This window comes from Berghia stephanieae, chromosome 2, assembly GCF_034508935.2.
Source record: "Berghia stephanieae isolate SIO BIC M18660-M18661 chromosome 2, UCSD_Bste_1.3, whole genome shotgun sequence".
NCBI classification, from domain to species: Eukaryota; Metazoa; Mollusca; class Gastropoda; order Nudibranchia; family Aeolidiidae; genus Berghia; species Berghia stephanieae.
The window spans coordinates 47,948,846-47,974,877 of record NC_088361.1 but is presented as its reverse complement, the minus strand read 5'-3'; the positions used below and the strand labels follow the sequence as shown (position 1 = coordinate 47,974,877).

General features: G+C 36.1%; 1 protein-coding gene across 3 annotated transcripts; it reads right to left on the bottom strand.

The window, feature by feature from the left end:
* Positions 1 to 1,928: 1,928 nt before the first annotated feature.
* LOC144965051 (kelch-like protein 18) lies at positions 1,929 to 25,562 on the bottom strand. 3 transcript variants are annotated; one of them, XM_078899933.1, is made up of 10 exons: positions 25,441 to 25,545; positions 21,021 to 21,112; positions 19,594 to 20,110; positions 12,016 to 12,066; positions 11,674 to 11,847; positions 10,833 to 10,956; positions 8,662 to 9,024; positions 6,929 to 7,044; positions 4,373 to 4,482; positions 1,929 to 2,552 (listed from the first exon to the last, which is right to left on the bottom strand). In XM_078899933.1, exons 3-10 carry the CDS (start codon positions 20,098 to 20,100, stop codon positions 2,318 to 2,320), a joined length of 1,680 nt encoding a protein of 559 aa, XP_078756059.1. In that variant the 5' UTR covers positions 20,101 to 20,110; positions 21,021 to 21,112; positions 25,441 to 25,545; the 3' UTR covers positions 1,929 to 2,317. The 3 variants fall into 3 exon arrangements, with proteins under 3 accessions (XP_078756059.1, XP_078756058.1, XP_078756060.1); XM_078899932.1 differs by lacking the exon at positions 21,021 to 21,112 and having other exon boundaries at positions 25,441 to 25,562; XM_078899934.1 differs by lacking the exons at positions 21,021 to 21,112; positions 25,441 to 25,545 and adding an exon at positions 23,643 to 23,745.
* Between the last annotated feature and the right edge of the window lie 470 nt (positions 25,563 to 26,032).

Genomic DNA, 26,032 nt, shown 5'->3' with positions numbered 1-26,032 from the left:
CACACACACACACACAGAGACATACAGACACACAAAGAGGGAGAAGGAGAGGTTTGTTTGTTTTTAAGGGTTTTACTGCGCTTGCAACACATTAAGGTCATATCAGCACCAATAAAAAAGAAGAAAATGGGATAGTAAAAAGTTCTAGAATTACAATTAAAGCACAAAAGAAAAGGTGAGACAAAGGGGAATTGGTTCAAATAGGGAACAGATGCAGATTCCAAGAGTACACCATCAAAGTACTTAGTTTGAGATCACCTAAAAGCCTCATCCAGACACAAGCACAGGTCCCAACTAAGAGGAATACACTCAAATGTTTACAAATCATATAATATAATATGTAAACTAAACATAATACAATGCATAACAGAGAGATGATTTACAAGGAAAAAAATATCATCAAATCTATAACTATACATTCGACTGTTTCCCTCCAAGCCAAGGAACTCCGGCCAGGGCCAAGACAAAACCAAGTAATCTCATTCCAAGACAACGACAGGAAACAATTGGAAAATGGGTTAGGGGGGGATAGAAGACACAGCATGTACCTCCCTGCCCAATATGGGAGGTCAGGAACCCCACCCAGAGAGGGAGAGGGATAGAGAGAGAGAGAAAGAGAGAGAGAGAGAGAGAGAGAGAGAGAGAGAGAGAGGGGGGGGGGGGAGAGGGAGAGAGAGGGAGAGAGAGAGAGAGAGAGAGAGAGAGAGAGAGAGAGAGAGAGAGAGAGAGAGAGAGAGAGAGAGAGAGAGAGAGAGAGAGAGAGAGGGGTTAGAAAGTAAATCAAAGGTAAATAATTCAAGAGTAGAACAGAAGTGGAACCCAGAAGAAATCAACCAGATTGCAGGGTTGCCAATCCAATCCAGGAGGTCAAAATTTACTGAACTTTTACGCAAACATATTGGCCGACCCTTTTCTGATTGCTGAATTCCAGTTTAAAAAAACATAACGTACTTATTTTTTTTTTCTTCCGTTTAGCAGGTGATTGGAAAATATACTGAGGGTTTATAACATACTGAATTCAGTAAATATACGGTAAATTGGCAACCTTGAAAATGGCTTTTAATAGTAAATGGTTTCCTCAATGCATTGACTGCATTACAATGAAAAGTAAAATAATTTCTCCCTCTCCTCCCCCCCCCCCACCCCAACCTCTCAAACAAGAAAAAAAAACATATGAACCCATTTGACCATCTCTGTCTTAGAAAGTGGTCCAGCCAGAAATTGTCTAACTCAAGGTCAAGGATAGACACAAAGGCAAAAGAAGCAGCACAGCAGCATGGAGGTGACAGCAGAAAATTTCAATACCACATTAGATAAAAATGTTTTTGTTTAAAGCTCAAAAAAGCCTTTTTAAAAAAAAAGAAACAACAAAACAAAGAGAACATGATTCAGTTGATTGTAAACTTCACACTTTGATCAAGAAGAACAACAAAGGTGACTCACTGTCAACGATGTGAATAACTGATAAATTTGCCACAACATTGGATATTAATTCTATCTTACATCAAATTCGTCATTTATCCACAAAGTTGATAAAGCTGGTAAAAGTGACTTCTTCTTCTTCTTTTTCGTTCCTCTGATGGACATCTATGGCTGCAGTCCGATATCTGCTATGAAGTCTGTGGTCCGCTTTAGGTCCTCAGCCTCACCATAGAGCTTTGTGTTGAGTGTTGTAGGGGTGACCCAGTGGTTCGAACGTTGCACGTTGTATAATGGGCAATCCATAAGCACATGTAAAGTGGTTTCATGGTCGGTTCCACATGGGCAATAAGGGGTTGTTCCAATACCTAGCTTTGTAAACATATGTCCTCTTAGTCTATTGTGTCCTGTTCAGAGGCGGAATAGAGTGACTTGGCTACTTCGCTGAATGGCATGGATTGGATCCTGCTTGTTGTGTTCCAGGTGTGTGTCATTCCTTTCTTTGTCTATTTTTAGCTTTATTATTTTCTTTTGCTGATGGTAAGTGAGTAAAAGTGACTGAAATGTCAACAAAATCGTCCTCCTCCATCAACGTGACCTTTTTTTTTTTTGCATTCAGCTTTATAATTTTTGTTTTTTTACATTCCCTATTCTAACAGACATCATTAACTAGATACAAAAAAACCAGACTGAAACACTTAAAATAACACACACACACACACACACACATTGTTCATAGCAAGCGTCCATAGAGGCACAGCAGCCATATCCATTCATTCATTCACTAACATAAAACAATTTTGATTTTCAAAAAAGACTATGACTATAAAACAAAACTGACAAAGTGTTAAAATGACAAAATGATAACTCTGATGAATTGCACTTAATTGAGTATCCATCACAAAAATCCGAATCGACCCCTTTTGGTGATAAGGTTTCCTATATTCGACCAGTCTCCCGTCCTCGGATTGTATTTCATGATAGTGCTCTGGAATGCTTTCCCGTCATGGCCACCAGCGGCGTACAGGGAATCTCCAGCTACTGACAGGCCAATTCCCCGCCTCGCTCCCAAAAGCGACATGACAGATGTCCATTGATTTGATTCAGGGTCAAACATTTCGACACTGCTTAAACTGGAATGTAAAAGAAAAGAGAGAGAGAAAAAAAAGATTAATTATGATAAAAAATACATTCATTTTTGAAGAACCAGGTGTTTATTGTATGAGTTGTTGTTGTTGAAAGTACACACTCAATGTTTGTGTTATTTTTGTTGTTGTTGAAAGTACACACTCAATGTTTGTGTTATTTTTGTTGTTGTTGAAAGTACACGCTCAACGTTTGTGTTATTTTTGTTGTTGTTGAAAGTACACACTCAATGTTTGTGTTATTTTTGTTGTTGTTGAAAGTACACACTCAATGTTTGCATTATTTTTGTTGTTGTTGAAAGAATCCAATCAACGTTTTGCATCATTTTGGTTGCTTTGAAAGTACACATTGTTTCCATTGTTTTTGTCGCTGTTGAAAGTACACACTGTTTCCATTGTCTTTGTTTAGTACATTTAGTTTTTACATGTTTATCAGCACTTACGACACTTGTATAAGGAGGGTACAGATTTTCGTAAACAGGTCCATACATAAGCTACTCAGAATAAAATGGATAAAATGGATGGATAGAATTAAAACTGAAGAAGTATGGAAAAGAACACAGCAGAGACCAATGGGAGAGGAAATAGGAAGAAGACGATGGAGGTGGATTGGACACACCCTTAGAAAGAATTTTTGTTTGTTTGTTTGTTGCTTTAGGTCTCTTCCAACACAATTGAGGTTATATGAGAGACCGCTGAAACAAAAAAACAAGCAATCTAACAAAAATAGTACAAATGTAAATCAAAATCATAACCTAAAGATATCATAAGCTAAATTATAAATAACCAAGAACAAACAGGCAGAAGATTTACAGAAAAAAAAATATCCCCTGTCAAAAATACAATCACAAACCAAAGATGCAGGATAGGCTAGTAAAGAGAAGAAGAAACGACATCACTATCGGATCGTACACCCATGCGAACATCATAGGTATATGATTCAAGGGTGATGCTCCCATCCAACCACCCGCTTAGAAAGAATGACTCCACTATAACAAAGAAAGTATTGATCTAGAACCCTCAGGGCAGAAGATCAAGGGGAAGGCCACAAGGAACATGGAGAAGAATTAAAGAACCTGATATACAGAGAAGTGATAAGACATGGAACGAGATAAAAAAAAGTTAGCTCAGGATAGAGAAGGATGGAAACTGTTTGTGGCCTATACCCTGACCCAGGGTGAAAAAGGCAATGATGATGACGACACTTTTACATCATGTTCGGTCTAGGAAAAAAGATGATACACATCATAACAAAAAAATTTTAAAAATTATGTGTTCAATGCCTGCAAACCATGAGTCACGAGTGCCAAAGAAAAAGTAAAATGGAGGGTAATAGATTACAAAGTAGCTCTCAGCATTGACCTACAACTGTGTCTGGCCTGAGATCACCCACAGATAGAAATCCCCACCAGAAGTGTTAGCAATATATAGGATGAATAATAATAATAATAATAATAATAATAATAATAATAATAATAATAATAATAATAATAATAATAATAATAATAATAATAATAATAATAATAATAATAATAAAAATAATAATAATGGAGGCATCGTGGCTCAGCGATATGGTCTTTGCTTCATACCCGAAAGGTACCGAGTTCAATCATCCACCGCTGCGCTGTGTGGCCTTGAGCAAGTCACCTCGCCCTAGCTCAAACCCTTCATCAGCACAACAATAAACAAATTAACGTGGAAAACAAATAAAATAAAATGCAATATAACTTGCATCGCCGGCAACATCTAAAATAAATATATACTTTTTTTATCCAATCAATAAAGCACAAAATGCTTTCCCCTCTCACCATTGGTTCCTGTGACATCCACCTGCCACATAGACTTTTCCCCCTAAAGCAGCTGCTCCATGCATGGACCGTGGTTCAAGCAGATCAGCACAGACTATCCATTGCATTGTCTAAAATGGAAACAAAGATAACTTTTATATATCGTTATCATTTTGTCGTTTATTTAAAAGTATATAAACAAATTGTTGTTCTTTTTAAAATAAATAATAAAATAAATAAATAATTTCTTTTAAATAGATAATTATTTATAAAGAGGAATATTTATCAATATCAAATCAAAACCATAAGAATTGCTTTTCCTAGAAATGTCTAGCGGCACAAGAGGGGTAATTTGAAGTCAAAAGGTTCAGCTTTAATTTGACACCCTTTTCAATAAGAATAAGAAGAAGAAGAAGAAGAAGAAGAAGAAGAAGAAGAAGAAGAATTATAATAATAATAATAATAATAATAATAATAATAATAATAATAATAATAATAATAATAATAATAATAATAATAATAATAATAATAATAATAATAATAATAATAATAATAATAATAATAATAATAATAATTTCTATAGCACCCCTTTCCACAAAATGTGCTCAGAAGCGCTTATACAACACAGATATAAAATTTAAAAAATCACTCACAGAAAACTGAAATTAAGTACTATGTCTTCAAAGAGGCTTTAAAGGAGGACAGGGAATTATGGTGTCTGGTGTCTGCTGAAAGAGCATTACACACAGAAGGAGTAGAATATGTGAAAGCATGATGTGAAAAATTCGACTTAGGAATCAAACGGTTCAAGTACAGGGAAGTAGATGAGCGGAGAAAGCGATTCGGATTGGAGATAGAAAAAAGAAATGGCAAGTAGTTGGAGTGGTGCCAATGGATGCACTTAAAACAGTAACAGGCAAGTTTGTAAGCAATCCGCTTCTTCATGGGAAGCCAATGCAACGATTGAAATACTTCAACACAAGTTAAGCTACTTAAAGGCAGCAGTTTCATTTTAAAGTCCATCTGCGAAAGACGTATATGAGGCAAAACCCACAAAAAAAGTCAGTAGAAACAAGGCATTTCCTGAAAGAATGAATAAAGTTCTTTTTTTTTTGTTCATTTTAAAATCTCCTGTGTCTCCAACGAGATTCAAATTTGCAATCTTCTAATCAAAATGACTTAACACTACATATTGTCATCCTGGTTTAGAGGGAAAATCTAAGGTTCAAAGCATTATCAGGTCCAACGTTTGTTTGAGCTAATCCAGTACTGCCAACCCTGCCCTTGAAAATATGTACAATGGAGAGCCAAATGTGTACAATGGAGAGTCAAATGTGTACAATGGAGAACCAAATGTGTACAGGGGAGAACCAAATGAGTACAATGGAGAACCAAATGAGTAAGATGTTTTTTTAATGAGAACAATCCTTCAAAAACCATAATTAGCATTAAATTTTGATGAAGGGCAATTAGACCATACTAGCAATATTGTAATCAATATGTAAATAAATGAATAAACTCACTCTTTATAAACTTTGTAAAATAGCATCGACTTACTGAATCCACGCATAAATCTGATATGACCCAGCCAGATAATATTATATTGAGCTCCCTGGCGTTTAAACAGACTAAAGTGTTAAATAATACTAACTTAAAGAGAGTATGATTGTTTAAAATTATTAAATAACAAAAATCTAATTATGTGTAAGATCCTTAGCAAAATGTGTACAAAAAATGAAAATGCAGAAAAATAAGCATTTTTTTCATAAAGCTGGCACCACTACTAGTGGTTAGACATGAGGACGGGATATCTTAAGGAACAACATTTGCACATATCATCCTCTACAAAACCATCAAAAATCAATAGACAAGAGTAAAAAAAATTCTGGTTCCTCAAGAGTTATTTAAATCTGCATTATTCCAAACAAAATGGGTGTGATTTAACACTGCATCAACAGTGCACCCGATGTGAATTCTATGATGAAAAGAAATATTTTGTGTTCAGTTCCAGTAGTTGTTTCCAAATCTGATATTGTGCATCATTTTCTCGTCAAAATTTAGAATATGTTGGAATATTTGGATTATTAAAAGAGAGAATTGATGAAACAAAATGGAGAATTTCCCATCGCAAAAATAGAAAAAATAATTAATAAAAGTCCCTTTATTCATCCCCATGGGGAAATTTTTTCTTTAGAGTCTATTCCAAGGGAAGACTGGAATAACCCAGGCAACAGCCGCAGAGCAACGCTGCAAAGTGAGCTAGGGTGAGGTGACTTGCTCAAGGCCACACAGTGCAGCAGCGGGTGATCGAACTTGGTACCTTTCGGGTACAAAGCAAAGACCGTACCATTGAGCCACACTGCCCCATACATACAAATATATGCAAATATACATATTATCTATATCAATTCATCTCCTCATCACAAAGCCCTTATCAGTTACTGAAGAGTCCAATACGCACAGTAAAATTAATTTAATAATGATAATTATTTTTAAACAAAAATTGAAGAAAAAAAATATTTAAAAGAAAATCGAAATATGAAAATCAAAGAGAAAGATCGTTAACTAAATATATACCTTATTATCCAGCACATGGCACGAGGCCATATCAATCTGCCCATTGTAACCTCCACATAAATAAAGTCGATGACCCACCGTTGCAGCTGCAGCCATACTTTTTGGCTCAAGCATTTCTGAAATAGTCAAAGTGAGTCAACCATTATTCAGTATTTCTTCTTCTTCTTCTTCGTCTTGTGGAAACCTCCAATATTGTCGAGGATCACACCAGTATGTAGGGTTTTACATTGTAAACTTACTAAAACTCTGCACATAATACTAATAAAAAGTACATAGATTAAAAAGTCACGTTGTGAACTCTAGCAATCACGTGAAGGCATGTTGGTAAACCGTATTCAGCCACTTCAGCTGGGAGGCTATTCCATAGTCAGGTTTAACCAAAAAAAAAATTATATAAACCCATGAAAATGGAGTGTTTGAGTTAAATGAACAAGCTTATAAAAGCCTAGAAATCGAAAGATGCATAAGCGAAAATGAATTTATAATTTTAGTGCTTTTGACATTTTTCTTTGATACAAAAAAAAAAAAGGAGGGGTGGGGGGGGAGGGGTTGACTGATAAATGATTCTTATCTTATAAACTTTTGACTGGAAACAAGATTCAACTAACTTTATCTGAATTACAATAAAAGATGGTTTTCAATAAAGAAAAACAATTGTTATTAGATGGAACCTATTATTATGGTCAATATGAAGAAAAGAAATTACACCAAACAAATTAAATAGGCAATAAATAAGCATAATAAAAAAAAAATGTTAATCTTAAACCTCTCATCTATATTAACATGTTGCATTTCCTTTGTTTTGGTTTTGTTTTACGGCACATGCAACACATTTAAGTCATATCAGCGCTTGTAAAAAGGAAGAAAATGGGATAGTAAAAAGTTCAAGAATTACAATAAAGCACCAAAGAAAAAGGAAGACAAAGGGGAATTGGTTTAAATAGGGAACAGGTGTAGATTTCAAGAGCATACCACCACCGATGTACTTAGTTTGAGATCACCTAAATGTCTCATCCTGCACAAGCACAGGTCCCCACTGAGAGGAACACACTCAAATTTTTACAAATCATAATATATGTAAAACAAAATTAATACAGTGTATGACAGAGACATGATTTGTAAGGAAAAAAATATCATCTCACAAAACTAACTATACATTTGACTGTTTCCCTCCCAGCCAGGGTCAGGACAAAAATCAAGTAATCTCATTCCAAGACAAAAAAGAAAGCATGTTGGAAAACAGATATAGGGGGATAGAAGTGAGTGCCTCCCTGCCCACTATGGGAAGTCAGAAAACCCCACCCAGCTTACCTCTGTCAAAACAAAGTAAAAACACAAAATGGAAATAAAAAAACTCTATTTATGTGCAGCTACGTGGTCTTGTGGTATGACACTCGCTTTCAGATCGGAAGGTCCTAGGTTTGAACCACACTCTGTGCATAGTTGAGTCCTTGAAAAAGGCTCGTTGCTCACATTCACTCACTGTACTCAGGTGTAAAATGAGACCCTTTCCGCTTACAGTGTTGTCTCTGTCGGAAAAAAAAATTGCAATATCGCCTAACAGGTGTCGTGTCTCGTTCTACATGGTACGTGTTGTTGTTGGTCAGGGACCCTTTGTAAAGTGCTTTGAGCAAATTTAGTGGATATTGTGCTACATAAAAGCTCACTTTTAAAAAAAATTATCATGGCTTCAGTCATAGTTAAGTTATGATTCAAGTGTAAATATCCCATACCTGTAGACAATGACCATGAGTTGAGCTCTTCATCATACTTTTCAACCGAGCTCAATACACCGCCTTCCCCGTATCCTCCCAACACTCTAATCGATCCCATAAGGACAGCAGCGACAACGCTGCTACGAGCCACACACAGCTGTCCTCGGCTTTTCCACTGCTGTTTCTCAATGTCGAACGCATGAACCGATCGACTGCTTTGAGAATCTGTGGCGCCACCAATAGCATAGATGATATTGTCCAGAACAGTCACTCCTAAACTACGTTTTGCCTCGGGAAGAACTGGTAATTCTGTAGCTTGTCCGGTGAATGGATTGAAGCTCTCAAATAAAGACAGGATTTCCCTATTACCAGTCTCTCCACCTGATCCAGGGTTGGGACAATAAAAACAAAAAATATTTTTAAAAACAAAACAAATGGATAAACAATCAATCATTCAATAAACAATGTAGTACAAAATTATCTAAATCATGCACATGCGGCTATGTGGTCAAGTAGTATGACACTCGCTTTCAGATCGGAAGATCCTGGGTTCGAGGCGCATAGTTGAGTCCTTGGAAAAAGCTATTTACTCACATTCTCTCACTGTATCAGGTGTAAAATGAGTACCTGGCCGTAAACAGCGTTGTCTGTCAGAAAAATTGCAATGTCGCCTAACAGGTGTCATGTCTCATTCTACATGTTACGTGTGATGTTGGTCAGGGACCCTTTATAAAACCTCAAGTTCTTTGGGGAGGTTTTATGGGGTTTTTTTCACAAAAAAAAAGAAAGGAGTCATTTAGAAAAATTTTTAAATAGTACAAATAAAAATAATTTCCCTTATCAAATTGTCTCAGAAATACTTCTTTAGGGACTATCCCGAGAAAAGGTAGTCCTTCAGAGACATTAGACCCATGGAGCTAGAGTTAATTCTGATATCTATAGCATGATTTGCTATCAACTCAATTGCTTGCTACTCTTTGGATAAGACGTTGATCTATCGCAATGTACTTTCTACCAGATCTAACTGACCCAGCTACCCAATCACTGCTGCGTGCACAGGGTGGGAGGGTCAGAAAAATATTTCAACTTTTACCAGGGGTGGATCTCAGTCCCTTTGCTTATGAAGCAAGTGCCCTACTAACTGAACTATCAGGACCCCCTATCTAAGAGTGAGATAAACCAGTTATCAGCCGCAACATAGCACCACAAGTAAGCAATAAAAAATTTTTTCCGAACAAAGACAACGCTGCTAATGGCCAGGTACTCATTTTACACGTGAGGATGGTGAGAGAATGTGAGTGAAGAGCCTTTTCCAATGACTCAACTATGCGCCGAGTGAGGCTCCAACCCAGGACCTTCCTATCCGAAAGCGAGTGTCATACCACTAGACCACATAGCTGCACATGAGTTAACAACAGACTAAAATAAATGAGGATGATGACCATGACAAACAAGACATGATAAATTAGAGCAATAACAATTATACACTCATTAACTGATATCCGCGGGTAAAAAGACGGATGGAAAGTCATCGGATAATCATTTTTATTTGTGCAACGAATAATCATCATGAATGAAAAATAAAAATTTTAACGACCATTTATAACCCAATCGCATTTCCATAGGTGTGTATTGCTTTGAAGAATTTCAAGTTGGCATTTCCCCCAACTCTCACTCGTATCATGATTAACACTGAGCAGTCTATGCTTCCAACTGTTACTATATACTATTACTAAATTACTCTATGATTATCCGTTTATCTGCTGTTAATTTTGAAGATTATTCGTTTAATCATGGGTGAGTAAATGTACGGATAACATCCAAGTCTATGATAAATGATACACTAGTCACTCATTGACAAACCTGCTTGTTATAAGAAAATTTTGTAGAATTACGAATTTTCCAATCCAACTAGAGAACTATATAAAGGATAAATTGGTAATTTTTTAAAGTAGTTATCATGACTCTTTTGTTATGGTCCTTGAAAACTACGATTTATTTCTAAACTATAGAGTGATCCTCCATAACTAACAGGTGGCTTGTACTCTATGAATTAGTTCTATACAGCCTGCTGGAGGAATAAATGAAAATTTGTGAAGTGTAATTGGCACGGTCATCTAGTGGAAATATTGAGATGAAAAATTGTTAATAATTATTCCATTTATTTATTTGTTTATTAAGCAACTGACCTATGGAATACAGTCTGTCTGTTGATGAGAATGACGTCCGTGGATGAGACCTGAGAACAGCTTCGTTGAACGCAAAATTGATGAGGTCAGGATGGAACGAACTGGCCTGAAAAGCCCTTGCTTGCTGGAAAGAGAAAAAAAAATAAAATTTTAATGTATATTTTGTTAACCAAAGAAAAGAAATGATGAAAAAGAATGAAGCAAAAATTCCTCTTATTCATCCCGAGAGGAAATTTGTCTCATACAGAGATAACCCAGACCTCAGCAGTGACACAAAGAGACCAATCGGAGCTAAATTGCTTGCTTGGTGAATAAACCAGATTGCGACAGCAATGCTCTACCTGAGTCCTCCTTGTGTAAATGCTATGTATTATCCTATCGACCATCTCAACATACAAACAAATCTAAACAATCATCTTTTCAGATTCTCTTGGATTAAAATTTTTTAATGTTATCCTAAACTTGTAGCCTAATTATAGAAAAATAGAAATAGATTGATAATGAAGATATATATAAAAAGACAAGAAGATAGATGTATAGACAAATAGATAAATGGAGAGAGAGAGAGAGAGAGAGAGAGAGAGAGAGAGAGAGAGAGAGAGAGAGAGAGAGAGAAAGAGAGAGAGAGAGAGAGAGAGAGAGAGAGAGAGAGAATGATGGACAGACAAGATAGACAGAGAATAGACAATATGACCTGTTCACTACACCATCTGCTGCTAAAATAAAATAAAAAGGTATATTTTTTTAAAGCCCATAGAACATAAAACAACTCTTTTCAAGGTCATGCAAATGTATAAGGCTGATTGTAGCATTCAACATCAATTATGATGACCAAACTTACTTGTAAATAATTCCGACATTCTTCATTGGTGACAAACAATTTATCTCGGCTCACTTCTTTGATTAAGAAATCCCATTGCACTAAAGGAAGCCGAACATGTTCCATAATCCTCACAGCATCAGTCTTTTTCCTTTCAGGATCATATTCAACCCAGCGCATAACAGCTGAATAAACCTGTAATATTATTTAAAAAGCAAAGTTTAAATAAAACAACAAAAAACAGTAGCATTTGACATGTTGGTACATAAATGCAATGCTGTAATCAACTATGTCTTTTCATTACAATTTTTTAGAAAGATTTCCCTCATCGGTAACTACATGAAGAGTAAATAATCTACAAACCTCCTCCTCTTTGGCAACTTTCAAAGTGTCTCGAACGATCAGTCCAATGACCTGCAAGAAAAATTGATAAAAGTTTAATTGAAATGTCATAATGATATTGATTAGGTTTGAATGTGTTAAATGAGCCCCACAATTATATGCATATTCTAAAGTTTAAATAGAAAGAGTTATGAAAGAACGAAACAAAAAATATAATCATATACTTCATTCATGACGTACAAAGATTTAATAATAATTATTAGTCCGTTAATGCAAATGAAGACAATCCACATAAACATTTTAAACCCAATTCACCACTTAAGTTTCACTTAAAAAGGCAAGGTTAGTTGACAATATAATTCATTATTAGTGAAAGCAGCCAAGAAACCTTCCTTTTATTGAGAATGGTGATCACACATCCTTTGAAATAATTTCCGAAACCAAAGTAATCAAAAGCTTTAATTGGAAAGTTGTTGATATAGTGTCGATAACATTAACGAGGATAAGTTAATTTCTTTTTCATATTCTATTAAATCAAGAGATGACCTAGTCAAAGAAAATTTCAAAAACAAACTCTTTCATCAAAGAATTTAAAGGATGCCTCTAACCCAGCTGAAATTCAACAACATCTTGTCCAAAGCGTGCTGATGAGTAGGGAAACAACACTGCCTGAGAGAAGTAGTAGGGTACACAAAAACAAGATTACTGTACAATACTGCATGACTTATCACAGCAGCCAAAACAACTGAGACTTGACATCATGAGCTGCTCAAATACGGTTGCAAAGAACAAAATGAAGAGGCAAAGAAATGAAATCATGCATAAAATTAAATCTCAATCAATAGATAATCACAAAAAGAAAATAGACGAGATTGTGACAGAAATAAATAGTACGAGTGACAGTATGAAAATGTTCAAAGCGGTGAATACAATCAAACGACAAAAAACACATAATAGACTTATAATCAAAGATAAATGTAATAAGACCTTATGTAATGATAAAGAAATTATAAACACTATAAGCATGTATTACACTGAGAAATACAAGGTCATTCAAGAAGTGGAACCATTCAATTCGACCAATTCAGAGCGAAGCCATACAAAAGCTCAATAACAACAGATCGCCAGGTCTAGATGGTGTTAGAGCAGAAGAACTAAAATGTCTTGACGATGAAGGCATGCAAATACTAGCTGATATGTATAATAAGATATTTAAGACAAAACAAGTTCTCAATCTTGGAAGTGGAAAACTCATTCTGCTAAACAAACCAAATAAAAATAAATGCCCTTTAGAAAATTTGTGTCCAATCGTTTTATTATCCATGCTAAGAAAAGTTTTAAGCACTATCACGCTCAACAGAATTAGAGAAAAGGTAGAGGAATATCTTTCATCTTCACAAAGTGGGTTTAGAAGAGATAGAAGCACTGCAGACATAGTATGGGCCCATTGATGGCTGAAAGTCAGAACGGAGAAATGTAAGGATGAATTTACCATACTTGGAATCGATACGAATTCAGCTTTCAACACTATATGCAGAACCAAATTGTTATCAATCCTTGATGACTCATTCTTGGACAAAGATCACGTGAAGCTCATAAGATACCTATTATCAAATACTACATTACAATTTGAATCCGGCAGAGAATTAACAACAATATCAACCTCAATTGGATCCCCTCAAGGAGACAGCTTGAGTCCAATTCTATTCCCGATATACCTCGAATCGGCCATGAAAGATCTAAGACCAAAATTACCACCAATAAAGAAGATCACTCGTGAATTGATATACGCAGATGAAACAGACCTAATGTTTTTTGTTTTTAAGGGTTTTACGGCGCTTGCAACACATTTAGGTTATATCAGCGCCAGTAAAAAGGAAGAAAATGGGATAGTAAAAAGTTCTAGAATTACAATTAAAGCACCCAAGAAAAAGTAAGACAAAGGGGAACTGAGAACAAATAGGGATCAGATGTAGATTCCAAGAGCATACCACCAATGTACTTAGTTTGAAATCACCTACAAGTCTCATCCAGACACAAGCACAAAATCCAACAAAAAGGAACACACTCAAATGCTTACATTATACATTCAAAATAAAAATAATAATACATAACAGAGAGATGATTTACAAGGAAAAAAATATCATCTCCCAAAACAATAACTATGCATTTGACTGTTTCCCTCCCAGCTAGGACTCCGGCCAGAGCCAGGACAAAACCAAGTAATCTCATTCCAAGACAAAGACAGAAAGCATGTTGGAAACAGATATAAGGGGATAGAAGACACAGTATGTACCTCCCTGCCCGCTATGGGAGGTCAGGATCCCCACCCAGAAACAGACCTAATCTTTGAATCAGAACATCAAGCGAAAATATACTTGCCAATAATATCAAATACCCTAGAAGCATGGAATCTAAAAGTGAATCAATCCAAAACAGAATATACAAAAATCAACAGAAATATAAATGAAAGGAAAAGTGTACGTAAACTAGGCAATTTGTCAAACTAAATGAAGACATCAGAAAACGAAAGCAGCTGGCCACCAATGCATTCAACCAACTCCAAATTTTATGGAATAGAAATTACATGATCAGTGAGAATAAACGAATACACATTTACGAGGCAATGATTATTCCGATATAATTGACATATAATTGTGGAACCTGGAGCCTCACAAACAAAAGAACTTAGAAAGTCTCGATTCATACCACTGCATACAATTACGTCGCGTAATTGGAATCTATTGGCCAGAGACAATTACAAATACTGATCTCTATGAAAAAACCAGGGTCTAACGCCTGAGTACACTAATAAAAGAACAGCGATGGAGGCTATTCGGTCACATCTTACGTCGAAAAGATAACATCCCAGCCCAAACTGCAATGACAGAATATTTCCTTCATGACAACAAATATGTAGGGAGAACACCAACACCAATAGTAACTACCCTGAACCAGGACCTCTCTACATATCAGAAATTTCTGGATTCAGATGAGGCCGAATTAATCCCTGAAGAACTAAGAAATACTGCAGTGCCCTCTGTACTAAAGTCACAACAAGATCTTGACAGCTTCAAAACTCTGGCCCAGGACCGTGACCAATGGAAACAATTAATAACATGGATGGAGACAGCAGCTATATTTATCGACCATGACTGAATCACACAATTCTCAGCAAGCATCATTCGGACTGCGAAGCTTACTACTACTATTAAATCATCAAGTTCCCTCAAAATTTCTGCAATGTTTCTTCCACGAATGAATCCTTTTTGGTCATTACTAATTAAATTACTTATAACCGTTTTAAGTCTGTTTGCCAAGGTTTTTGCCAGTATTTTATAATCAGCATTTGTTAATGTTATAGGCCTCCAATTCCCTAAATCTTCCCTACCGATAAATTGATTTTTCGGTATTAACACTATTACCCCCCCCCCCCCCCCCCCCTTTCTTTGACTGTAACTAAGCATATTTTTTTAAAGACTAAACTCAAAACAGTTGAGCATCTCCGTTTTTATCTCATCCCACAAAACTTTGTAAAATTCTATAGGAATCCATCTGGCCCTGGGGAGAATCCATTGTTCATTTTTTTCCATAGCGCTCCTAACTTCATCTAACGTAATAAATCTGACATAGAATTCTTTCTCTTCATTTTTTATTTTAGGTATAGTGATAATTTTTACATATTCATCACTCAACATTTCTAATGTTATGTCTTCTTTCAATTCGGTGTAAAGTTCTGAATAATATTTACCGATTATTTCTAGAATTTCCAGTTCATTTGTAACATAATTATTTTCATCACTTTTCAATTTATAAATTGTATTGTTTACAGCCCTGGTCTTTTCTAATGATAGAAAGAATCTATTACATTTCTCTCCCTCCTCTGTCCACTTGATGCCTGCTCTTACTCTGGCCCCCATTGTTTCTTCAATTTGTTTTACTTCAATTCTTTTCCGCAATTCCAATATCTGTGATAAAATATCAGTGTCGTTAGGGTAATATACTAATTGTTTTAATTTATTATGGGCTCTTATTTCTTCATTATATGTAGCAATGACTATGAAAAATGTTTTTTTTCTCTTTTTGAGGAAATTTTTTGTCTAAAATCAAAGCCCTATCTCCACTGAGTAAAAATGTTTTTGAATTTTGAAAATCCATTCATAAATAAACAAGTTATGCAGTTTCAAAGGTGTCATTTATTTGGATGACCCGCAAAGAGGAAAAAAACGCAAAAATATGGGACGCTTTTTCGGCATTTTTTTTCGACCTTTGGTTGTATCTTGCGTAATAAGTGTGAAACTTGAAGAGCAAATTAGGATGGTGTTTTGTAAAATACGGGAAAAGTACTCGTCATATTCATATGAAATTTTACAACCAAAAAGAAGAAATGTTCATGTATTACCTTGTCAGCGACAAAACCTCCACGACCGGTAGTTTTAGAAATATTTTACTCCAAAGAGTAAAAATCTATTTTTAACAGTCTTCTGGTAATAGCACGAGTTTTGTCGCTTGACATAATCTAAAATCACCTTTTTTCTAACTGTGTGCCAACTTTCAGTCATATTCATCAATAAACAGCGTCGTAATTAATTTTTTAAAATAGCATATATGAAACGGCTTCGTCCCATATTTTGACGCGAATTCGGGCACTTCGTAAGCGAAAAAGAGGCCCAAAGATTTGTGCGGGATAGTCATTGCTATTATATGTATCTGATTTCTTACGACATTTATATTTGCAGTAGTCTTGAGTAAATTCCTGGATGTCTATTTTAACACATTCCCACCTAAGGTGAGGATCCAACCTTTTGTTTTCTTCTAAGCAACTTTGGATTTTTTGTTTCATTAATGTTATATTTTTAAGTCACTCAATATTGATACATTCATTTTAAATAAAGAGGGTCCTTTTTTGAAGGATATGAATTTAAATTTTGATATAACTGCTCTATGAGCTGTAAAGGCAGTAAAGGCAATGCCTTTAATTTTTGCTTCTTGTAAGAACGGTATAAAAGCATGCTATTTATAAAGATACAATCTAGTCGTCTAGCTATCAAAGGAGATCCTCTACTCCATGTAAATTCTTTTTCTCTTTTATGTTTTATTCTCCATGTAGCTAATCTTTTAATAAAATCATTAAAATTTTCAACATTTTCTTAATCATGTGGATTGCCAGATATTATGTCCAGTTCATTATTTACCACAGTATTAAAGTCCCCTAAAAAACAAACCATTGGTAAATCTAGATTTAACTCAGATTTTGATATTAAAATCTTTCCTAAATGAGAAAAGAAATAATTTTGTCCTGTGTAATACATGGAGCGTAAATATTAGCTATTAAAATACCTCTATCTTTGTTATTGTATGTATTTAATTTTCTCAATAATATTCTGGAGTCTTTGTACAATGTATTAATTTCTACTTTATCATTTAATTGTTTTGAAATCAGAAATAATTGTCCTTTACTTTTGGATGTCCCCGGAGATAAGATAACTTTCCCATCCCATTCTTTTTCAACTAAATTTGAATCCTCCTCCAATAAATGTGTTTCCTGAAATCCTACTATGTCTATTTCATTTTTCTTGATATTTTTAAAAATTGCATTCCTTTTTTTCCTGTTTCTTAATCCAAAAACATTTAGTGAAAGGATACTTAAATATTCTAAACCCCCATCTGAAAAAAATATTTTAATTGAAGTATTTTTTAATTAATAATATTTTATATTTTAGCACAATTACTGTTACTACAATCTCTTTTTACCACCATTTTTAATCAGATAGTTTTGGGCGACTTCTTTTTCCTTCCTCTTCTGGTGACCCTATCTTTCTACTAGAAGATATTGTCATAACATAATCCTCCATTGTTTTAAACTTTTTTTCTGCCTCCCTCGCAACTTGTCTCCCCCTCTCTCTTTTTTTCTTCTCTTTCTCTATCTGTCTCTATCTTTTGTTTTCCTTTCCGACCTCTCCTTTCTTTTTCCTTATCCTCTTCCATGACTTCATTTGATTTTCCTTTTCCACCAATCTTACCTCCTCGCATCTCTCTTACCTGTTCATCATTACCTCGCTTCTTTCCCTTTCCTTCTTTTATCACTTCCATATCTTTTCTTACTTCCTCTCCTCCCCGTCCATTAATTCTATCATGTGGTTTTCTTTTGTCCTTATCTCCCAACTCCCTAATCTCTCCACTTTTTGTCTCCTTCCTTCTCTCCTCTACTTCTTCCTCATCCTCCACCTCCTTCTCTTCTTCCTCTTCCGTCTCCTATCTTTCCTCCTCCATTTTTTCCTCCGACTCCTTTTCCAACTACTCCTCCTTCTCCTCCTCCCTCTCATAGTTTTCTACTCTATCATCCTCTGTTTCCACTTCTTTTTCCTCCAGATGCATTGACTGAGACATCAACTCGAGCCCTTTATTCTTTTCAATGTATGTTCCATTGGGACAATTGATTTCCCCATGTCCACCTGCCTTGCATCTTCGGCAGACGACTTGCTTTGTACATGTTGTGGCACTGTGACCGTGCTCCATGCAATTTCTGCACCGATTATCGTTCACGTTCATCTCTTTGTAGTAAAGGAACCCTTTAAAAATCCCCGACATCTATAACTCTTGGTGATGGGGCAGTAGGGGTATGAATCCACACCATTCATCTCCCTGTCACCCATGCCATCATTTTACCTTGCGGGTCCCTTACCCGCTCCATCACCATCCTACTCGACATTCTGAATCCCAACAACTTGATCTTTTTTTCAATCTCTTCATTTGAGAATGAGATTGGGATTCCTCCAATGAACAGTTTGGTGACAGCGATCTCCTTTCCATCGTCATCCACAATTATAAATGGGTTCCTCTCATTTAAATCCATTTTTCTTCCTCTTAAGACTATCCCTCTTGCCAGCATCCTTACTCTGGCCTCATTGTTGGAGGGATAGATCCTCCACAACCGCCTATCCTTTGGGCTTCTATGAGGGATCCATCCCCTCCTGACTTTCCGCCACAAAACATATCTCATTATTTATAAATCAAATCAATTGAGATTAATTGTAACTCAATATCCACTAATGTGATGCTTTGTTTGCAAAATGATTGTGTGTATGAGCGTGTATGTGTGTGTATGCGTGTGTATGTGTTGGGGAGAAAAAAAAAACATAGAGAGAGAGGGAGAGAGAAAGTGTGTATATGTGTGTGTGTGTGTGTGTGTGTGTGTGTGATTGTGTTTTATATTACTGTTTCTACTGTTTTTGTTTTGGACTGAAAAGAGTTTTGAGCCCAAAACATTCCTTGTATGGTATTTTGTTCTATTTTTTAAGTTGTCATACGAATTTTTGTTTCATGCTTTTACAATCCGCAGCTTCAGTCGGCCATTCTGTACAAACATCTGTCCATATTATATAAGAATAAAAATGAAAACTGGAAAGGCATTGAAATGTAATAGGACAAGACATTCATATTACTACATTTTTAATCTAAACTGGCCAATGACAGGCATGAAAATAAAGATAGAGCAGAAAAGAAAAAAAATAACAACAGAGAATGAAGGAAGGAATTAAAGAAAGAATGAAAGGAAAATGAATAACAAAAATATTATTAATACAAAAACCTACAAACCTCATCAACATCGAGATTTAGAAATTCTTCTTCTTCAGAGGCCTGTGAGAAATGTTCCTCACAGTACTTATCTGCAATTTCCATCAGATCAAAACATCCCATTTTCTTTGCAAAATCACGAATTCCTAAACAGTTTGAAGGATGGAGACATTCTATAAGAAACTGACAACACATTTTGACAATTGGGGAAATCTGCATCATGGCCGCTGTTTGGAGTATGGTCTGAACAGAGTCCTCTTTCAAGTTCAGTTTTCCAGTGTATGCAAATTCAACAATGGATTTCACAGCTGTGGAGTTCAACTCTTGTATGTTTATCGTAAATTGCCTTCTTTCGTCTAAATGAGAACAGAACATTGCTTTGAAATATGGGCTCAAAGCAGCTAGAACTATACGATGAGCTGGAATCAAAACCTCCTCAATGGATAGATTAACGTCGCATAATTCTCCTTGCACCCAAAGTTGTCTAATCCCACCAACAAGGTCGGAATAAAAATCAGTGCACGCCATGTCTCACACCCTGTAGATGATCAAAGATAATAATGCATTTTAAATCATAGAACTAAAAATGATTATATAATAAATATTTGCTTCAAAAAAAATATTTCTGAAAGAAGAAAGACAATTTGAGTTTGTCTCTAATTATTTCAACTGTGATATTTTGAAAGTAGATAACTCTTGGGTTAGTTTCACCGTCATCATCAACATCATTGCCTTTTTCACCCTGGATCAGGGTATAGGCCACAGACAAATAGTTTCCATCCCACTTTATCTTGAGCTAACTTTTGTATCTCATTTCATGTCTTATCTGTATATCAGCTTCTTTCCTTTCCGCTTTGCGTTGTCCTTCAGAAATTCTGTCATTGCAGAAACTCTTCGGTCACCCAAGCTAAAAAAAGGATTTGATTTGTCCGCCTGTTTTTCTGTAACAATTTGAGTTTTATGGAAGGGGTGTTAACCCTTCGACAAACCCCAATGTGGAGAAGCAGGTGACTCAAAAAGGAGGAGTCACACACCATTAGTCACCTTTTATGACCTGCTGGCTTGGTGATGGGCTATTCTTGCACCCTCTCTGTTGAGGGATCCCGGACACCGCACTGTGAAAATCTTCTCTACTTAGTATAATCAACAAAAGAAGTACAAAGAAAGATGAATGAACGACTTCTTCAGTTTCAATCGATGACAATGGTCTGGTCTCTATTCTTTAACTACTTTAATGTGCTAATTCAAAATGTATCAGACTGAAATGTCTTTCATTTGCCATGAGATGGTAAACCTGATGTCTGACAAGAATTCGGTATTGGATCAAGTGAAATAAGTTTATTACACAATTAACAGGGTTCAATGTGTTCATCTCTAACTCAATGTTGATCCTACAGTTTTCCCAGTATAAATAAGTAAGTAATTGTTAATATAAGCACAGATCTTACTATGTCCACCAAGGAGAGAGAGAGGTCACTGGGCTTCAGCTACAGACTGTGAAGCTTTCATATTGTGATACTAAGCTACTAGAAACTGTGGGCTGTAAAAAAAAGTAATAAACAAAAATTCATATATAACAGAATAAAATACTAAACACTGAACGTTTCAGGCTCAAAACCCTTCATCAGCCAAAAACAAAAAACAAACGAAACATGAATTCAAAACCATAAAGGACATGCTTATTTTTTCTCTGCTGTCTATCTGAATTTTTAAGTAATGGCCTTCCAAAAGCTCCTCGTGCTAGCATTTTTTAAAATTTGTATTTTCACCATAGATCTTTTACCATGCGTTTATTTATTGAATTTGTCAATATATAGTAGCATTTTAAACTCTAGATCAAACCTTGATAGATTAGTGAAAGTTTAAATTTCCCTAATACTAATACTAATACGACCATTGTTTTTGTTTTCCGCCGCCATTTTGTTTTGTGAAGTATTGAAAACAGCCCTAGGTTTTTTTTTCTATTTGGGTTAGCTCGATGTCGGAGGATATTTTTTCCTATTAGGGTTACTTTTAGTAAAGGTGCTAGGGTGTTTGTTTTTCCTATTATGGTTAGTTAAAGATTACTATCTAAATCTAGGTTTCTTACTTAGGGTTAGTTGAGAGAATATTTGGGTTGTTTCCCTTAGCACGAGGATCTTTCGGAAGGCCTCCCTTAATGATTTAATTCTTTTTTGTTGTTGGCTGAATAAGGGTTTTAAGCTGAAACGTTCCGTGTATGGTATTTTGAAGTTGAAGCTGCTTGTTCACTTTTGTTTATATTACTCTTTAAATTTAACTTACTCCTTACCAACTGGTTGTGTAGAAGTAAAAAGGAGTGACTATTCTCATCCAGGATGAAAATAGAGGTAGTGGCACCTTCACGTTATTCTCACCCCCCCCCCCCCTAGCCCCCGCCCCTCCTCGCTACTCTCACCCACAGATTAGTCTGTGCTCTCACCCAATAATCATCATCTCTCATGTGACTGCTTTTAGTTTTAGTGATACTGAACGTAAGATGAGGAACATACCCAACGAACACCTTGCATTCAGCGAACTGACCCCCCCCCCCCCCCCTTTTTTCTTTTTTTTTTTTTTCATCGACTTTACATTGGCGAAGTGGCCAAGTGGTTAAGGCATTGCACCGTGACCCGGAAGGACCGGGGTTCGAGCCCCGCTTCAGGCACATTTGTTTTTTTCCTTGAGCAAGATTATTAACCTCCAATTTGCTCACTGGACAACATGGGTGATTCCTGTTGACATCAGACATCTTGTTTGATGAGTTATCTATATTCCTTCATGGAATGCCTAGGCAATAATGTCATATGATGTTGTGGCGGAAAAGGCATAATTTAAATTTAATAATAATAACAATAATAATTAAATTTATTTATATTGCGCCCACCTATACAATAAAGCTCTAGGCGCATAACAATAACTTCAATCCATTCAAATCTCTCTCTCTCTCTCTCTCTCACACACACACACACACACACACACACACACATACACACACACACACAAACCTTTCACCATCCAACTACTTAACATATTTAAAAAATAAAGTAATCTATATATACATATCCTGTGATCATCGTCTGCTCAAATAAAATAACTAATAAATTAAGAATTCTCGAAATAAATAAAAGTTTTTAAGTGTTTCCTGAAAGCCAGTTCAGTAGGGACGTCATGAAGAGATAAGGGGAGATTGTTCCAGACAGTCGGTGCAAAGTGACTAAAGGATCTGTCAGAGAGTTTATTACCCTTTTTTGGCACTTTAAGTAGACGATGATCACCTGATCTCAATGCACGGGGCAGAACGTATGGCTCGACAAGATCATCAAGATAAGCAGGGGAGCTTCCGTGAAAACATTTAAAACACGTGACTCCAACCTTAAAGAGCACCCTGGCCCTAATGGGAAGCCAGTGTAAAGTGAAAAGCATTGGAGTCGTGTGTTCTCTCTTATTTCTTCTTAAAACTATTCTAGCAGCTTGATTTTGAAACCGCTGCAGTTTATCAAGTAAGAAACCTGGGGAATTAGATAGGAGTGAATTACAATAGTCTAAACGAGTAAAAACAAAAGCAGACACTAGAGTCTTTAAGGAATTTTGATTTTAAAATGCCGAAAGTTGGCCAATACAGCAAATTTCACAATACAGTACTTTGCAAAGTTGTGTCGCATGATATTCCATGGACAGGTCACTGCTGGAATAAAATCCCAGGTTTCTGGCGTTTTCAGAAAATGTTATTTTTACATCATCAATACAAATCGAAAGGTCTTGTTCACAAATGTTATTTTTAGGATTACATAATAGGAGTTCTGTTTTCTCATCGTTCATTTTCAGTTTATTAGCTACCATCCAGTTCTTCACATCTTCAATGCAGTTCTCCATCGATTTCAGTAACCCTTTAATTTCACTTGGTTTTGCAGATTGGTAGAGCTGGGTGTCATCAGCGTACATATGGTATGTGACACCGTGATGACTTTTTTTTTTTAATTTACATCGACTTAGTAAAATACCTCTTATGGAACCAACTAATCTCAGAGCCAACCTCATATTTAATTAACCAGTAGTTTTGGCAAACTCACTTTTTAAATGTTCCTATTTTCTACTGAGACATACAGTTGAACTTCATAGAACCAAACGTCTGCTGTCGGCATTCAATTGACAAGAAACGGAGGATAGAAGAATGGAGACTACCTCAGGCCTCACACAACCACACCATGTGTTAGGGGTGGGGCAGAGTTAGTGTCATTCAATATTAGACCAGTGCATGCAGAGCTCTTTCATAGGTTGGGAGAGAAATAAAATGATGATGAGGGAAGGTGGGGAGGGGGAGGGGTTGACCCACAAAAAACGGAGGTGTTGGCGTAATGGAAACCATGATTACGAGATCAAAGAGAAAAAGCCGCCAGCACTTGGATGGTGGAAATGTTTTTTGGGGTTTTTTATTCAGTTTTGTTTTGTTTTTGGGTGGTGATAATCAGAATGGGATGAACCCATTCACATTTATTGTATAGGTAGAGGAGAAAGGGAAAGGAGAAAATAACAACAAATTAAAACGACGTAGAGAAAGACGGGGATAATGAGAGGGGGGATGGGGGAGAGAGCGAGAGAGATATGAAATATTGAGTGGATCAAAGAAAGAAGGAAAAACAAACAATATAAAATGATGTAGAGAAATAGAGTTTTTTTGTGTTTTTTTTTTGGGGGGGGGGGGAAGAGAGGAGAGAGAAGTGAGAGAGAGGGGAGAGAGAGAGAGAGAGAGAGAGAGAGAGAGAGAGAGAGAGAGAGAGAAAGAGAGAGAGAGAGGAAGTATAAACAAGTTAAAATACCTAATGTATGGAGACAGCGAAGTCAATACAAAATAGTGATAGGCCCATAAAAGGAAAAGTCCAACTCTTAGAAATTGGGAGAGTCTATTTCGCTTAGCTGTGAAAGGGTGGTAAGGATATTATTAGACAATAGACTGAATTCCTATTTTCTGTAAATTACTTTTAACGTTATTTAGCCATATATGAATAGTGGAAGACAAACATATATTTACTTATCGTGTATTCAAAATTTTAAAAACTTTTTTATTTAATTACAACATCCAGGCAATATCTTTGGTATTCTATCACCCCCTTGTCTTGTGATGACATAGCTTGTCAGTCATGAGAGAGAGAGAGAGAGAGAGAGAGAGAGAGAGAGAGAGAGAGAGAGAGAGAGAGAGAGAGAGAGAGAGAGAGAGAGAGAGATTCCAACATGATTCCCATATCTCAAGCAATCCAGTCTAAATCTAAATTCTAAATGCTTGACATGTATGTTCATCCTCCTTACGTCCAAATACCTCTAAAAGCAGTCACATGAGAGATGATGATGATCAAGTGAGAATATTGAGGTGGGTGGGGGGGGGGGGGGGGGGCGCTAAGCTGACTCTAACTGTTGGTACAGGGACGAGAATTTTGCGAGAAGGTGCGGCGTTAGGCTACCCTACCTGTGGGGCGAGTATAGTGAGAAGGTGCCACTACCTCTATTCTCACCCAGGATGAGTGGTCGAATGTTATTCTATTCTCACCCAGGATGAGAGCTCGACTGTTTTTCTATTCTCATCCAGGATGAGAATAGAGGCAGCCTTTGTAAAAAAAAATGTTTTAATAAATAAATAATTCAAAAATATAAAATGCTCAGGCACTGTCTCAGTCAGAGTCAAGAGTCCGGTTAAAAGTAAAAGTCCACCAAGACGCATTTTCGGCTCGGGGGGGGACCCACGTTGAAAGGGTGGGGGGGGGGGGGGGGGGGAGGATTTAAACATCGCCATTTTCATGAAATGGTCCTATAACTTTATGATCCCATTATCTCTAAAGATGGATGAGGAACTTAAATAACGTCTATCTATCTTACTTGAGGTCAGCATGAAGTAAGGCACCTGCACGGATAGGTGCAAACACTTAAATCATCTGGTGTCTAACAACAATCGACATTGTTGTGGGCCAAGGGTTATTGGTCAGTGGTCAAAGGGCAACAGCCTATCTTACCTCAACATACAAAGAGTTCCGAAAACGCCCATTTTGTTACTTCCTTTGTAATTTCACATGGCAGGGGACTTCTTATTTCCATTTCGAAAGAATGGGTACTATTCGGTATCATTCGATACTATCCTAGTAATGTCGATAATAGTAGTCAGCAGTACGGTACGGAGCCCTGCCTTATGAATTTTTTTAAAATGATTCTTATGTTTTATTTAGATATGAATAGAGTATTATTCTCCCAAATTGATTTAAAATGATCATGTTTACTAAAATCTATATGTGGAAAATTATATGTTTAATTTAGATACTTGGAACATGCACGATTGGACACAGATTTCCTTTTTTTTTTTATCTTACCTTTTGAAACAGTTCAAGTCATAGCATAAATAAAAATACAAAAAAAAACAAAAAACAAAAAAAAATAATTTAAAAAAAAGCAATCAGCCTACCTCAGCTTACCAGGG

Excerpts from the sequence above, each read along its gene's own strand:
- LOC144965051 (XM_078899932.1), bottom strand. The coding sequence starts at position 20,100 with ATGGCGTGCACTGATTTTTATTCCGACCTTGTTGGTGGGATTAGACAA. Across the intron at positions 4,483-6,928 it reads GCCATGTGCTGGATAATAAG|ACAATGCAATGGATAGTCTG; the intron begins GTATATATTTAG and ends TTTCCATTTTAG. Across the intron at positions 2,553-4,372 it reads GGATGTCACAGGAACCAATG|TTTAAGCAGTGTCGAAATGT; the intron begins GTGAGAGGGGAA and ends TTTACATTCCAG.